Raw genomic sequence first — 15668 nt, forward strand, 5'->3', positions numbered from 1 at the left:
ACTGCTAATAGTTGAGACTTATAGTAATTAATATTATTGACATACGGAAAAAAATTATTTCTTATAAGTAAAATTTTCCATATGTATATAATCCTTTAAACGAATGTTCGTACTGAATTATAAAAATTAAAAAAAAGTTAGTCCAACGATTCGCGTAGTATCCCCAGGTTTACGTTTGGCAACACCGGTTCTCTTCGTCTTTTTCTACTCGACCACTCGTGAGTGTTTAACCTCTTTTCTGCTGATCTGTCAAATTGAGGTTAGGACTACACTCAGCTGATGCCTTACTGTCATGTCTCTTTATCATAGCGAGTCGTAGAAAATCCAATGCCGGAAGTTCAAATTAAACTTAATATTCCGTAAAAAATAGGCCGATAAGGGCAACTTTTTTTGGGAGTATTAGATTACTACAAGTGTTAAGTATACGAATTGCAGTTTTTTTCCAGAATTTTATGGATTTCTAGGCAAATATACCCTTTTGTAGCAACCGGACGCTAGATTTTTGTATGCTGTTTTGAAATTCCATCGCGAAAACCACCAATTTTAATAATTAATTTCTCTGAAATTAGGTCGATAACCGACCCTGAAATTTTACACAGCCCTTTATTAAAGGTTCAAGTTCAGCATAAAATTTTTTTTTTTTAATCTTATGAACTAAGCCTGGCGATAGAATTACCTTAAAAATAGTTTTCAGTCCAATTTAAACAGCACCATTAAAAAGAGCGACCTCGAAAATAGAAATTGATACATGCGAAATCTGGCTTGATGATGTTAGAAACTTCGAACTGCTGTAACCATTGAACGGTTGGTTCTAGGCCAATGACTCTAAGGACTTTTTTTGTAGGAAATTCAATTTTCTACAAAAATACGTAAGTAGAATATCTGTGCAATTTTTTTTACAGATGATATGGAACAGGGTTCACCAAAGTTTTTTTTTCACGTGTTATTCTTATGGAAAACTGAAGTATGCCGTGGGCCGGCCGAAATAACTTTATTTCGGGCTGTCCTTTCGGCTAGCTTCATCGTTTGGCATAATAAGAAGAAAAATGCTTGTGGAGCCCGAAAAAAAATATCGATTTTTTTCGACACGCCCTAGTGTATATATACCTGTGATAATGTGTTTGTCAGTGATCAAACTTCCGGCGCACTGAAACTCGAACTCAATTTTAGCGACGAAAATTGCGGCTAACCAGGGCCATTGTCCAGGAGAAGTTCTGTCCCCATTCGCTATGAGATAATTCACGCCAGCAGTATTGACGCGACCACAAATTTTTTTGTAATTGTCCAATAAATCTGCTTTATTTCCGTCCAATATCGGTTTTTCTACATTCAAGAACGTAGGATCATTGCCATCAGGTGATAAAAACGTATCGGGTGAAGACTGCTCGGTTGGATCAGGAGAAAAATTAATTCCTGGTCTATTCGGAGGAATGTCCAAAAAATCGGGATCTTTCGAAGTTGGTTCATCATCCGAAAGAGCTATCACACCAGGCGGATAAAGCGTATGCTCGAGATATATTGTCGTCACTATCGGGCCACGAGCTGTAATTCCATTATAGAGAAATGATCTTTCCTCTCGTCTATCATTTTTGTTCAACGAGTTTAGAATACAGGTTTTTTCTCCACACCAAACTACAATCTACAATTCCTCTCAAAGTGAACAAAGCGTATACAACTTAATCGACGCGTATATCCAGCAGTAGATAAAAATGAAAAAACAAAACATAAAAACTTGCGACTGAAAAAAACTCCTCCGCTTAAGAAAATAGTAGTAAACTTAAAAAGATCTGTAATAAAATAGATCTTGGGATTTGTCGTCGGGAGATATCTTTATTTCTTATTCAATGACTTGATTAGAGTCTCTCGCGACGACAAATCCCGACATCTATTTTACTTCAAACTTTTTCAAGTATACTACTATTTTCTTAAGTGGAGCAGTTTTTCAGTCGCAAGTTTTTGTGTTTCTTAATTTCGCACTTGAAAAAGTTTATCATTTTTGTTTTTTTTTTTATGAGAAAAATTGGTAGAGTGTCACTCAACATTGGGCAACTCACCACCGCATTGTTCGCATATTACATCTATATGAGCAGATCCATTGGACTTCGCACAATTTATCAGGAGGGGTTTTTCGAATTTGCTCAAACTTGGGTACTTCGAAGTATCTTCAAAACTATCCCCAAATACCAAATTTCAACTCTCTGAGTGCTCAAGGTCACGAATGAGCCTTATAAAGGTAAAAAAATGTCCATCTTTTGTCTCGCTTTAAGATGCTGGTGATTCACAAAGACTTTACGTTTAAGTTAAATAATATACTGGTCACATTTTTTTTAGTATACCATTATGGCGCGCCGATGTGGTGTTCATTAGTTAAATGTTAAAACCTCAAGATAGAAAAATTTCAAAATTTGATTCAAACTGAAAGCACGAATTGTCGGAACCATTTCAATTTTGTCAAGAGTAAAAATATTGAATTAATTTTATATTATAACATAAAATTAAATTAAAAAAAAAAAAAAAAAAAAAAACAGGAAAGAAAACAGAGAACGTCGAGAAATTTAATGAGAGAAATCTAAATACATTTTCCTTCAACTTGATAGTCATGACCATTGAAAGACCAAAATTAAATGAGCTACATAAAAATTCAAGAAATTAATACTATGCTGGTATATGATTCATATCTTTATTGACTTCAAATAAAAATTAGTTAAATATAAATCAAACTCTATAGGAGCATGAAAATAAAATTTTAATTCGATAATTTTAATTTTAATTAAAATTTTAATTCAGTCAAATATTTATTGATGCATTAAAATGTGAACATACTTTGTGGTCTAGAATAAAAATTCGTATGAGTCAACATTGGACCAATTAAAATTTGTGATATTCAAATTATTTACCAAATTTCAATTCTCGAATTAAAATTTGGGGTCATTAACCAGTTGACTGGTATTGCATCATGTATGTCTACAAAAAAAGGTCGGCCCTATTCTGATAATGTAACATACGTGTACATGTTGAAATCACGTTTTTAATTTTCAACCGATTTAGACAAAAATTGGTATACACAGGTTTTTTGGATCGTCGAATCCATTTCCGGATTTAATTTTCACCTTGCTATCCTTGAAAGATGTGAAAATTAAGGGCTGAGGGTGAAATTGTTGAATTTTTTAATAGAAAATTTTTATGCGATATTACGTGAAAAATCCAAGTTTCACACTAGAATCTTATCGAAATAAAATAAAATTCACTATCCCCCAAGAGGTGAAAAAAAGGATTGGAGGTGATTTTTCAGATTTTTCACTTGCAAGTTTTTATGTTATATATTATATATAAAAACTGTATGTTTTTTATGATCCTAAAACCTAAAGTATCCTGAAAAATTTGGAATGTTATGTAATATTAGATAAAAACATGCCATTGGAAAATCTGAAATGTTCACTTTCAACCCTTATTTCCATCTCTTAGGGGTAGCTAAGTGAAAAGTTGAATTAGCAGCCCCGAAAACCCCCAGAAACGTTTTGGTACGAAAACTGAAAAAAAGCTTACCAGTCAATTGGTTAAAATTTGGGATCATTAAAATTATGTACCAAATTTTTATTCTCGAATTAAAATTTAGGGTTAAAAATTATGAACATAATTTTTATTCTTCTGAATTTTAATTCGGGAATAAAAATTTAATATTCAAAACCGTTACCTCAAATTTTATTCCGGAAATTAATTAATTTACGTACCAAATTTTAATTTGGTACGTAATTTTAATGATCCTAAATTTTATTTCTTTCAAATATTAATTCATTCGAATTTTAATTTAACGAATTTTTTCTTCAGTACTCGTCTGTTTTAAAATTATGTGCATAATTTTAATGACCTCAGATTTAAATTCGAGCAAATGAAAAAATTAATTTTTGTACGAAATTTATATTCAATAATGTTTGAGAATTGAAATTATGTACACAATTTTAATTCCGAAAAATTATTGAACATCAAGTAGCAAAAAAAATCCATAATTAAAATTATGTCAAGAGAAAGTATTAAATGGGCATGTTAAGGAGGGTGGCTACATTCGTCAATTGAATTTTTTTGTGTATATATATCAATAAAAAGCAAATTGCTGTGCAAAATTTCAAGTCGATCGTCTGCATAGGAGTCCTGTAATTAATTGTTGAATTCAGACTCTTATACACGGCAACTATAGCAAAACCATACAATATGCATAAATAAGCTTTCATAAGTCCGTCAAAAATGATAAGAATATATAGAATGAAAATAGTTCAGAAAGATTCCATATATATCGAGGAAGGAGTGTTTGAAAAGGGAAATGTTTCGTCTGTATAGTTATTGAGATATTTGAGAAATAAAATAGCATTTTGTGATTATTTCAACTAAAGCTATCCGTCATGCCACAGAACGTGGCAACGGCGCAGAAACAGCCATGCAATAAGTGAGCGCGGCAGTTCAAATAATTCCGAGTTTTTAGGAACGAACGATCGTATGGCAATTTTCTTTTAAAAAATGGTTGCACTCGTTACACTATTTAATTAACTTATTAAACATATATATTTATTAAATATATTATGTATTTTGATAAATATAAATGTAATGCTCGAAAAATTTTAACGTGGCACACTTGATGTGCAAAAATAACAATACGTATTGAACATAGCATTGTTTGTTTACGTTTCGAGTCTCGGAATCTCGCGTGAACGCGTGAACGCGTCAGGGGTGCCAACTATTGAAAACTGAATTGCGCGCTTGCAACATTTCAACATCGATAATTATTTATTTCGGTATTAATATTGTAAATAATTATTTTAATCGTTCATATGTAACTAGATATTGATATATTACATAAAAATTTGTCGTTATTTGTTCATTTTCATGTACTTAAACGACAGAAATTTTCAATTTTTTGCGGTTGGTAATCATCAAAGAAGTCCATGTATAAGCATAGGCTTACCCCCCTTATTGCCTGCCCCGCACGGTGCATAGCCACCCTCCTTAAAGCAATGGTAATTAAATAAAAATTTTATGCATAAACATTTGGTTAGGCATAATTTTAAATCATTTTTGTTCAATATATTTTTATGCGACTTCATTTTTATGCAGGTAATAGTAAATACTACAACGGCCCGCCATATATACCATCTAGATTATAGGAAAAAATTTTTCACTCGTCCAGATCGAGAGGCCTTACATTGTGATCAAATTAAATGAACTGAAAATTCCAATAAAATGATCATTTTCAAATTGATGTCTTCAAGCGAGTTATGACGAAAATTTGGATTGCGAGATCACGAGTGGTTATAAGCTGTTCTTGGGAGCAGCAGCGCAAATAAACCCCTATACGCGCGTTTTAGCGCGCGCTGGTATACTCTAGTGAGATTACAAAACATGTGGCTACAAATGGCAATTTTTGTCGTTCTTCTAAAAGTGATTGGTGAAAATTGGTAAAAGTGAATGGTGAACGTACAGTTTTCGGAATATGCCACAATTTCTGAAACTTCTCTTTTTTAGATAAAATTAGAATAACCGTGCGAAAAAAAATCGTACGATATTTTTTAAAAAACAAAAATGAAGAAAAGTAGAGAAAAAAATTTCTACTACATTGGCAGCTCGTTTGCGAAGGCCAAAAATTTATCGAAAAATCGGCGCTGTTCTAAAGTGCGTACCAGCTAAAAAAAAATCGGTAACAAATTTAAGAAAAGGCAAATTAAAGCTCAATTTGTCCTCTTGAAAATGATGTTTGTTAAATTTGATTCCATTGATTTTTTACCGAGTTATCGAACTTTTAGTGTGGATATAAATTTTGACGAGTGAACCCGAACTTTTGAACGAGAGTATATTTTCTATCAAAATTCAGTTAAAATATTTCACTAATTTTTATAACGAAATGGGAAAACTAGGAAATTTCCAAATTATAACGTCTTCTACAGTGAAATACTAGACTTTAAAATAGACAATTTCAATTTGCCAAAATTTTGAAAAATTCTGTTTTTGCAAAATACTTTCACTCCTTCTTTCGGAAGGACGACAAAAATAGTTATTTGAAGCCACACGTTATTTAATCGCATAATTTATAGCTAAATGTACAGAAAAAAAAGAAATAGATTATGCGACGTAGCCTTAAAATTTTTGTGGGAGTGAAAAAATTTGATTAGATTTATGATTCTATGGAGCACTAACGCTTTCTGCTATGAGAGCAAAAAAAATATTTGCTTCGTGATTTTTCAGAAAAAAAAACAGAAAATTATCGAAAAGTGGCTTGGGCACTATCGAAAAGATTTCTTTTTAATCCGAAATTTTGGGAAAATTACTTTTTTTTGTTGGACTAACGATTTCCGTTAGAGCTCTGAGAAAAAAAATATCGATTTTTTTAACATCACCCTAATATATATATATATGAATCCGCGGGTATGACGTAAAGTGTCCAGGCGCGTATGAGGACGCGGTTGAATTTTTTGAATGTCTACTTAATGAATAACATTTTGAATTATCATTACGTTATATGTGTTTTTTTTTTTTTTTTTTTATTACCTCGACTTCCAGTGCAGTAACGCTCTCCATTGAACGTCATTTCTGTAAGAATGGGAATCGGATTTCGAACGGGAAAATGAAGATCGTAAAGAAGGGGTCTGCCTTGATACACCGCTTTAACAGCTTCGCTTTTCGATGTTGCTAATTCCAATCGTCCCACGTATTTCTAAATAATGATTAAGGTTTATTCGTACATTTCCACTCATTCACTCATTCATTGTTCGCATATTCATTTCGAGCCTTTGCGCAGATATATTTTCCGAGCTCGAAATTTTGTAACTTGTGCGCGAAAAATGTTATATATATATATATATATTAGACTAGGCCAAAAAAAATAAATATTTTTTTTCCAAAAAATATATCGAGAATATTATTCAGAATGACGAAAAAAAAATTTGGTGACAGTTAGAACCCTTAATATTAATTTTGAGAGGTCTATCATTGCCGTTTTTGATTTTTATGCATGATTCGATGTTTTACGTCAAAATTGCTAGGAGAAGTGAAAAGAATTTATTTCCACTCATTTTTATGCAAAATTAAATTTCCTACAAAAAAGGTCTGATATAAAATTTTCTTCAGACGAGCCGTTTCCGAGTTTTTAAGCTTTTTAAATCGATATATTTTTTCGATTTGATTGTTCTACTTTGGAATTTTGTTGCTTAATTTTTAAAAAATATAAAAAAAACATAGGCTTTAGCCCAATTTAAACAGCACCATTAAAAGGAGCGACCTCGAAAATAGAAATTGATACATGCGAAATCTGGCTTGATGATGTTAGAAACTTCGAACTGCTGTAACCATTGAACGGTTGGTTCTAGGCCAATGACTCTAAGGACTTTTTTTGTAGGAAATTCAATTTTCTACAAAAATACGTAAGTAGAATATCTGTGCAATTTTTTTTATAGATGATATGGAACAGGGTTCACCAAAGTTTTTTTTTCACGTGTTATTCTTATGGAAAATTGAAGTATGCGGTGGGCCAGCCGAAATAATTTTATTTCGAGCTGTCTTTTCGGCTAGCTTCATCGTTTATCAGAATAGGAAGAAAAATGCTTGTGGAACATGAAAAAAAATATCGATTTTTTTCGACACACCCTAATATACGTAATATCTATAGAGAAGATTGATCCTCACCGTTGGCAATGCAATAGCGACACTCAGTCTAACTCGAAGATGCAAAGCGACATTTTTTGGGGCCCGCGGCACTTCGATTCTGGCCCAAATTTTCCCGTCTATTTCATCTTTCATGTAATGAAAATATTGGGGACACGGTGATCGGGCGAATCCAAAATTAATCGAACCGAATAGCAGCAACAGAAAAACGGGAGAAACCCCAGCACTGATTCCTTTCGACATTTTTATTATTATCTGTGAGCAAAAGTACGCGTTACAAAACGAAACTCACGCGTGTACCGCTATAGAAACGCTTCTTTTACAATGTCTCTTATTCACTTTTATTGTTGAAAGAGTATTTGGTTTCTTTTATATCCTCTATATATGCATGTTTGCACATCCCAGTAGCAATTTTGTTCAACTCTGCGTTTTGCATACACAGTAGGTTTTTTTTCCAATACTTATTGCACGGCTGCGATGGACGCGTGTGATAATGCGACGATGCAGGCAGGTTCCGAGGCGAAGGAATCAGCATTGAAACGTTAAATCAATCCGAATATAAAATATTCTCAGTATACATGCCGCTGATAAACTACTCGAAAAATCGTAAACTCTCTCATTAATAATCATCGGAGGTATTTTCCGCAGGCGTATACGTGCGTGTACACATGCATTATTCTTCGGATCTTGTACTAGAGAAACGAGTCCCGGATTTATCGTATTTTATTCATCGCTCCATCGGTGTAATTACAATTATTTTCAATTGAGATTACTTAATCGGAATTGTATAAATTATACTAACGCGATGATTGCACAAATTTATAATAATGCAGTCAAACGCGACTTCCCTAATATTTACTTTATTAGTTATCACCGATTTAAGAAATCGGGGATAATCGCGACGCGGAATTTATTTACTATTTTACATTCAATAATATTTAAGAGACAGATTTAGAATTTAGGAAGAAGTTACTTCAAAATCAAACAAAGTTCAATGCTCTTATCGAATCGTATTTACTCACATACTCCTACTTGAGAAATAAATATTAAGCCTAAAATTCGTCGATGTTTGAAATAAATAACGATGAGCACAATAATTGCTATAAATTTCAGTGTTAGATATCGCACTTTTTCTTTTATAAGTAATTCTGAGAGACTCGCAATCGAAACCCGTTGATCTTTCAAGCAATTGAGATAGTCCTCTTTGGTACGAAACTCATGGACATGGTCGTTTCATCTTTATATGACGGAGCGCTCGATCCTCCCCAACAGGAAAATCGTGACAATATGAACGCCGCAGTGTCGCATAAACACGACACCCATTCAATAGATGGAAAAACCATTGTCGGAGAAACTGTCTTTCGTATTTTCCGAGTATGCGAGAGCAGATAAGTGCTGAGAATAGATGACATTAAAGCGAATGAAGAAAACAAAAGAAAAAAAACAAGGGGCGATGGAAGGGGAATGAGTATTTTAAAAGATGACTATGGCGCATGTATAGTGGATAACAATAATATAAAATCGGTTCTTCCCGCGAGTATTCACATTTGGAGCGCTCTTCGAAATAAGCAAAATATATATATACTAGGGTGTGTCATAAGAATAACACGTGAAAAAAAAACTTCGGTGAACATTGTTCCATATCATCTGTAAAAAAATTGCACAGATATTCTACTGATGTATTTTTGTAGAAAATTGAATTCCCTACAAAAAAAGTCCTTAGAGTCATTGGCCTAGAACCAATCGTTCAACGATTACAGCAGTTTGAAGTTTCTAACGTCACCTAGCCAGATTTCGCATGTATCATTCCCTATTTTCGAGGTCGCTCCTTTTAATGGTACTGTGTGAATTGGACTGAAAACTATTTTTAAGTATAGTTTTTCAAAAATAGCTTCTAGGCAAAAATATCGGGTACATACTGTTCTCATTTGTTTGAACGAACGACATAAATTGTTTGTCTTTCCACTATTTGTTTGAATAAACCAAATGCACAGATACAAATATACATAGGAAAAGAGAGAGAGAAAACAGTTCAATTTATTTCCCGTGCTTACAATTGAATTGATTAACTTATTATAATTACATGTTGGCGTATAATCGAACCGTTTGAGCGCTGTAAGCGCACACGTTGGCGTAATGCCGAACTGCTTCAGTCTTAATTGTTTTAAATATGAAAAAACATAGGCTTTAGCCTAATTTAAACAGCACCGTTAAAGGGAGCGACCTCGAAAATAAGAAATGATGCATGCGAAATTTGGCTAGGTGACGTTAGAAACTTCAAACTGCTGTAGCCATTGAACGGTTGGTTCTAGGCCAATGACTTTAAGGACTTTTTTTGTAGGGAATTTAATTCTCTACAAAAATACGTAAGTAGAATATCTGTGCATTTTTTTTTAAACATGATATGGAACAATGTTCACCGAAGTTTTTTTTTCACGTGTTATTCTTATGGAAAATTGAAGTATGCGATGGGCCGGCCGAAATAATTTTATTTCGGGCTGTCCTTTCGGCTAGCTTCATCGTTTGGCATAATAAGAAGAAAAATGCTTGTGGAGCCCAAAAAAAAAATATCGATTTTTTTCGACACACCCTAATATATACATAAGTAAAACAACAAACGCATGGTGACAGTGTTCGCACAACTCACGAAATCGTAATCGCGATCAATCCAATGCACGCGATTATACTTATTCACATTATTTTCATCCATTGATTGCATTTTCTTCAAACCGTTTATCCAAAATATTTTGACCAATGCGACCGAATGATCTTCCGGAAAATTCGTTCAGCTACAACTTCGATTGTGAGACCTCTGTGTGTCTTTCGAGTTTTTTCATTTTTCTAATTGACGGATGGAAATAGTAATACCGTTAAGGCACTAAAAAAAAAAAGAGATACAAATCCGGTTCGCAGTCAAATTCGTCGACAATTAATTGCGAGTTTTCACCAACCTCCGATAAAAACACGAACGAAACATCAATTGTTTATTTATTTATTTATTTATTTATGTGATGCAGCCGATAACAGTTTTCTTCAGAATGAAACGAAGCTTTGCCGAATCCGCAGTATTGTTAAATAACTGCGTGACGAAACTCCGAGTAATTGCAGTATGTGAAGTCAATCAGATGAGCGTATTGGGCATTCCCCGAAGGTAATATATTATAATCTTTTTCTTACCGGGTTCTTCTTTTTCTCGAACAAATTAAAAATGAGCGTATCATTTATTAGGAAAACTTGTACGTTATACTCGTTTAAGCGTCATCACAATGTAAGCGCAACGTCGTTGTCAACAGCGGCATCTACTGAGAAAAAAAAACATGAAATTTTCGTATCATTATTTTTGTTTCGAAACAGCAATAATATGTTTTCGTTGCCCGATCATCTTACCGAGAGCTTGTGGTTCAAAAGGTGAAAAAAAATAGTACACAAACATCACCGATCTCACAAGCCCAATGTCCTATATATATTCTCAGTGCGTTTAATAAGATAATGCGGTAAACGTGACGTGATTCGAAGTATACCAAAGCTCCAATTGTTTTCCTGTTAGAATTATTTCAAAAGTTGATTGACCATAGAAAAGTTCATCGATTTTTATAAAGAGAGAAACAAACGAATTCGTTCGTTATTGAGGGTGAATATTCGCTATCCAAGATTACGCGATGATATTTTCTGTAGCAGGCAAAAATGAATGTAACTGGATAAATTTGCAAAATTTGGATGCTATAGTTGCCATATAGTTTAGCAGCAAATGAATTATTGAATATCGACTTTTCTCTGACACTTTTATCACTCCAGCACATGAAAGTCGTACACACACGAAAAGTTATTGAATTTTTTCATTAATTGTATGGTTATATCCAAAATTTCGCAAAAAAATCAATCGTTGTATTTCGTGGATATTCAAGAATACGTACGTATTTTAGTTTTTCAACCTTACCGTTGAAAATTAGCTGAAAATGTTTTTAACAATATCGCTGATGAGAAATCATTCGGATATTACACGACAAATGAATTGGTCACGTTTGGCAACGCTGTATTCAATACATGTTCGCATGTGACGTCAGTTCATCCTTTCATTTTCCTCTACTAGAATACTATTTTGCACAGGAAACTCACTTCGTAACCTATAAAATTTGTAAACAGAACAGAAACCGAGCAACGATAGCTGTCGGACAACGCTAGTCAAAATGAACACTCTTCAAACGTTTTTTCAATAATAAAATTGTACAAAAATGTTGGTCCTCATCTATCGATTACATTCCTAAAATAATAAAATTATTATTTTAAAGTTTCGTCTTTTGAAATTTTCGAAACATATAGTTGGTGTAAAGATCACGTAGCTATCACCAAAGAGCTCAGACGTATTTTTTTCTCTCGCGTCGTGCGTCCGTCGTTTCGATGGTAAACGCATGCGCCGCGTTTCAAAACTCAAAAACACACGATACACGATACGATACGTATTTTCGTACATAACCTCTTTGACATTGACAACAGCAATAAGTAGACCGGCCGTTCTGTTGTTCAGATTTCAATATTATATTATAAATATTCGAAAGCAAATTGTGTACTGGTCTTGTACGCGAATATCTGAAGAAAATGGAGGATATGGAGGTGGGAACTCTTGAGCAGGAGTGCCGAATTGAAGGCAAAAATTTGATTGGAAAAGAGAGGATGCCGGAACACGGAGAGATTGAGAGCGAATCCGAAAACAAGGTAATTAACGATGAAACCGATCAATCTGGAGTAATCGATGACGTTAACAACGAGAACGATGATGATGATGAGGACGAGGATGACGATAATGCGGATGAAACCGAAGTTAAAATGCTCGAAGCTTCACTCGTTCAAAATCCTTACGATTATTCCAGTCATCTCGCACTCATCCTAAAATTGCAAACTATGGGGGAATTGGAACGTTTAAGAACTGCTAGAGAAAACATGAGCTCGAAATATCCTCTGAGTCCTGATATATGGTTGTCCTGGCTAAGAGACGAAATCAAATTGGCTATGACACTGGAACAACGCGACTCCGTTACCATGCTTTGCGAAAGAGCTATCAAGGATTATTTGTGTGAGCTTTTTTTTCTTTCAATAACTCTGCGCCACAATGTTCAGTTCACCTATGTTAAGTATACTTGTATTTTTTTTTTTCAATATTTTAATAATTTATAAATGATGGAAATGTTTCAGCCGTTGATATTTGGTTGGAATACTTACAATTCAGTATAGGATCAATGGGGCTGGAATCAAACGCTATGAATAACATAAGGCAATTATTTGAAAGAGCTTTAACTGCTGTTGGATTACATGTCACCAAAGGAGCTATAATTTGGGAAGCATATAGGGAATTTGAAACAGTTTTACTCTCAATGGTGAGTTTGAATCCCTGAAAAGGCTCAACTAACCTTTGAAATCCATGCAAACTTCAAACTCGAATGCAAACCTTCAACATTGAACCATTTTTCTAAGATTTTCACATTTTTGATACCGATAGAAAAATTATTCTGTACTGCGCCTCTCAAAACATTTGTCTGTATTAATCGAAGCATAATTTTGTTTTGTTTTCTCTAATTTCAGATTGACTCTGGTAATGAGAGAGAAATAAAAGAGCATCTGAATCACATTGGTGGTCTTTTTCGTCGTCAATTGGCTTGTCCCCTGTTGGACATGGAAAAAACGTTGCAAGAGTACGAAATATGGCGTAAAACTGACGGTGCAAACGCAACAATCGACGAAAATATAGTAATGGGTGGATATGAGCGAGCTTGGGTAAGCCTAAAAGAGAGATTACCTTTCGAGGAAAAGCTCGTTTCTGCTCAAGGCGATAACGAGCTCTGGGACGCTTATCAGGGATACTTACTTTATGAAAAGAAGAACGGAGATCCGGGTCGTGTAAATGTGCTTTACGAGCGAGCAGTTGCAGAATTGAGTCTCGAACCTCGTCTTTGGCTCGACTATATGACTTTTCTCGAGAACAACTTGAAGATCGAATCAATCCTGGCAGATGTTTTCGTTAGGGCTAGTAGAAATATTCCGTGGTGCGCTAAAATTTGGCAAAAATGGATCAGAGCGATGGAAAAATGGAACAAGCCTCTGCTGGAAGTTCAAGCTCTTCTTGAAAACGCTCTCACCGCGGGTTTTCCTACGGCCGAGGAATACAGAAGTGTTTGGATCATGTACATCGAATACCTACGAAGGAGAATAAATCACAACGGTTCTGCAGCCGATGAGGAAAAACAAATCGAAGTTATACGAAAAACATTCGAGCGCGCGTGTGAACATCTCGCCAAACTTTTCGGTCTCCAAGGTGATCCAAATTGCGTGATACTCCAATATTGGGCACGTACCGAAGCGATTCACGCCAACGACATGGAGAAAGCAAGGTCTTTGTGGTCCGATATACTGTCCCAGGGTCATTCGCCGAACGCCTCGAGTTGGCTAGAATACATTTCGCTCGAAAAATGTTACGGCGACACGAAACATTTGCGAAAATTGTATCAAAAAGCTTTGTCAGCGGTGAAAGATTGGCCGGAAAGTATCGTCAATTCTTGGATAGATTTTGAGCGCGACGAGGGCACTCTCGAGCAGATGGAACACTGCGAAACAAAAGTCAACGAAAAGATGGAAAAAGTATTGGAGGAAAGACAAAATATGCAGCAGAATGTTTCGCACGACACGGAAAATGTCGGACTGACGAAGAAATCTAGCAAACGGAAACCGGACGATGGAAGATGGAAAAATCTCGGAGTTTCGCCACATAAGCAAGCTCGAGTTGAAAAGCCAAAAGCAAGAGACAGTATTCTAAGCTTCGACAACAAGATGGCTCAATCTTTGTCGGAAGAGCCATCGACTAGTAAATCTCTTACTTCAAAATCCAAAATCGCCCCACCACCTGGTTTTCCAGGAGCCGAGGAAGAAAAAATGGATACCGGAAGTACTCACGAGGTTGATGACAAGATAACGGTATTCGTTAGTAATCTGGATTACACAGCAACAGAAAAAGAAGTAGAAGAAGCTCTGACCCCAGTAGGACCAGTCACTCTTGTAAGACTCGTACAGGACTACAAAGGTCGTAGCAAAGGATTTGGCTACGTGCAGCTTATAGATTCCGTAAGTATTTCACCTGGTTCATTGAATATTTTTGTTGAATTTCGGATATACAAATTAGTATTCTTTTCCTTCTTCTTTAGGATGGGGTTGAGCGAGCTTTACAATTGGACAGGACGCCGATAAAGGGACGTCCCATGTTCATTTCACGATGCGATCCTAATAAAACCACTCGAGGACCGGGATTCAAGTATCGCTGTACACTCGAAAAGAACAAGCTTTTTGTTAAAGGTGATTTGGTATTTCAACCGTTTCAGATGTAAAAAAAGCATGTTTATTTAAAAAACATTGAACTTTTGAAGCTCGTCTTGACGACAAGAGCAAGTCGTCTAAATAATCTTGTACCATGTTGAATTTTTATCATCATCATCATTATTATTTTACATTGAAACGAATGAGTACCGATGTTTTTCATTGCAGGTCTTCCGGTATCAACGACGAAAGAAGATTTGGAAAAGTTGTTCGAGGCTTACGGATCATTGAAAGACGTTCGTCTGGTAACTTACCGTAACGGCCACTCCAAAGGTTTGGCATACGTCGAATTTATGGACGAAACAAGCACTGCAAAAGCTCTGCTTGCTACTGACGGAATAACGGTTGGGGATAAAATAATAAGCGTTGCGATAAGTCAACCTCCGGAACGGAGGAAAACAGTAGTCGACGAAGTGCCCCAAATAAAATCTCTCGGTGGGACTAGCGTGAGCAGAACAGCTTTTGGCGGGCCAAAAACACTGTTGTCGATGATTCCGCGCAATGTAAAAGCTGCTGGAAACAGTGGACCAACTATTGCTTCAGGAAATGGTGCCAAACAGCCATTGAACAATCAAGACTTCAGAAAAATGCTCTTGAATAAAAAATAGTCGATCATGTGTCGAAAAATGAGGAGTTTTGTCGTTGTTATTCCATTCTCGCGG

The 15668-nt window shown here is 35.1% G+C and overlaps 2 protein-coding genes across 7 annotated transcripts in view; one reads left to right on the plus strand and one right to left on the minus strand.

The window, feature by feature from the left end:
* The window catches only part of LOC122406012 (serine protease gd-like), a 16836-nt gene extending 5042 nt beyond the window's left edge, over nucleotides 1-11794 (minus strand). Inside the window, exons 1-6 of one of the 5 annotated variants that reach the window (XM_043411153.1) lie at nucleotides 11585-11794; nucleotides 11035-11187; nucleotides 10343-10949; nucleotides 7669-7902; nucleotides 6535-6700; nucleotides 1108-1542 (exon numbers count right to left, since the gene is read on the minus strand). In XM_043411153.1, the coding sequence (XP_043267088.1) occupies nucleotides 1108-1542; nucleotides 6535-6700; nucleotides 7669-7902; nucleotides 10343-10366 (859 nt within the window). In that variant the 5' untranslated portion in view covers nucleotides 10367-10949; nucleotides 11035-11187; nucleotides 11585-11794. Of the gene's footprint in view, nucleotides 1-1107; nucleotides 1543-6534; nucleotides 6701-7668; nucleotides 8120-8669; nucleotides 9238-10342; nucleotides 11188-11584 lie in introns of those variants that run through there. The other 4 variants (XM_043411154.1, XM_043411156.1, XM_043411157.1 and 1 more) reach the window with 4 other exon arrangements.
* A 159-nt stretch (nucleotides 11795-11953) lies between these two features.
* On the plus strand, nucleotides 11954-15639 carry LOC122406009 (squamous cell carcinoma antigen recognized by T-cells 3-like). 2 transcript variants are annotated; one of them, XM_043411150.1, is made up of 6 exons: nucleotides 12226-12360; nucleotides 12516-12718; nucleotides 12838-13019; nucleotides 13225-14757; nucleotides 14838-14985; nucleotides 15175-15639. In XM_043411150.1, the coding sequence occupies exons 2-6, from the start codon at nucleotides 12547-12549 to the stop codon at nucleotides 15612-15614; spliced, it is 2475 nt and encodes an 824-aa protein (XP_043267085.1). In that variant the 5' UTR covers nucleotides 12226-12360; nucleotides 12516-12546; the 3' UTR covers nucleotides 15615-15639. The 2 variants fall into 2 exon arrangements, with proteins under 2 accessions (XP_043267084.1, XP_043267085.1); XM_043411149.1 differs by having other exon boundaries at nucleotides 11954-12718.
* Nucleotides 15640-15668: the final 29 nt, after the last annotated feature.

Source organism: Venturia canescens, chromosome 2, assembly GCF_019457755.1.
Source record: "Venturia canescens isolate UGA chromosome 2, ASM1945775v1, whole genome shotgun sequence".
NCBI lineage: Eukaryota > Metazoa > Arthropoda > Insecta > Hymenoptera > Ichneumonidae > Venturia > Venturia canescens.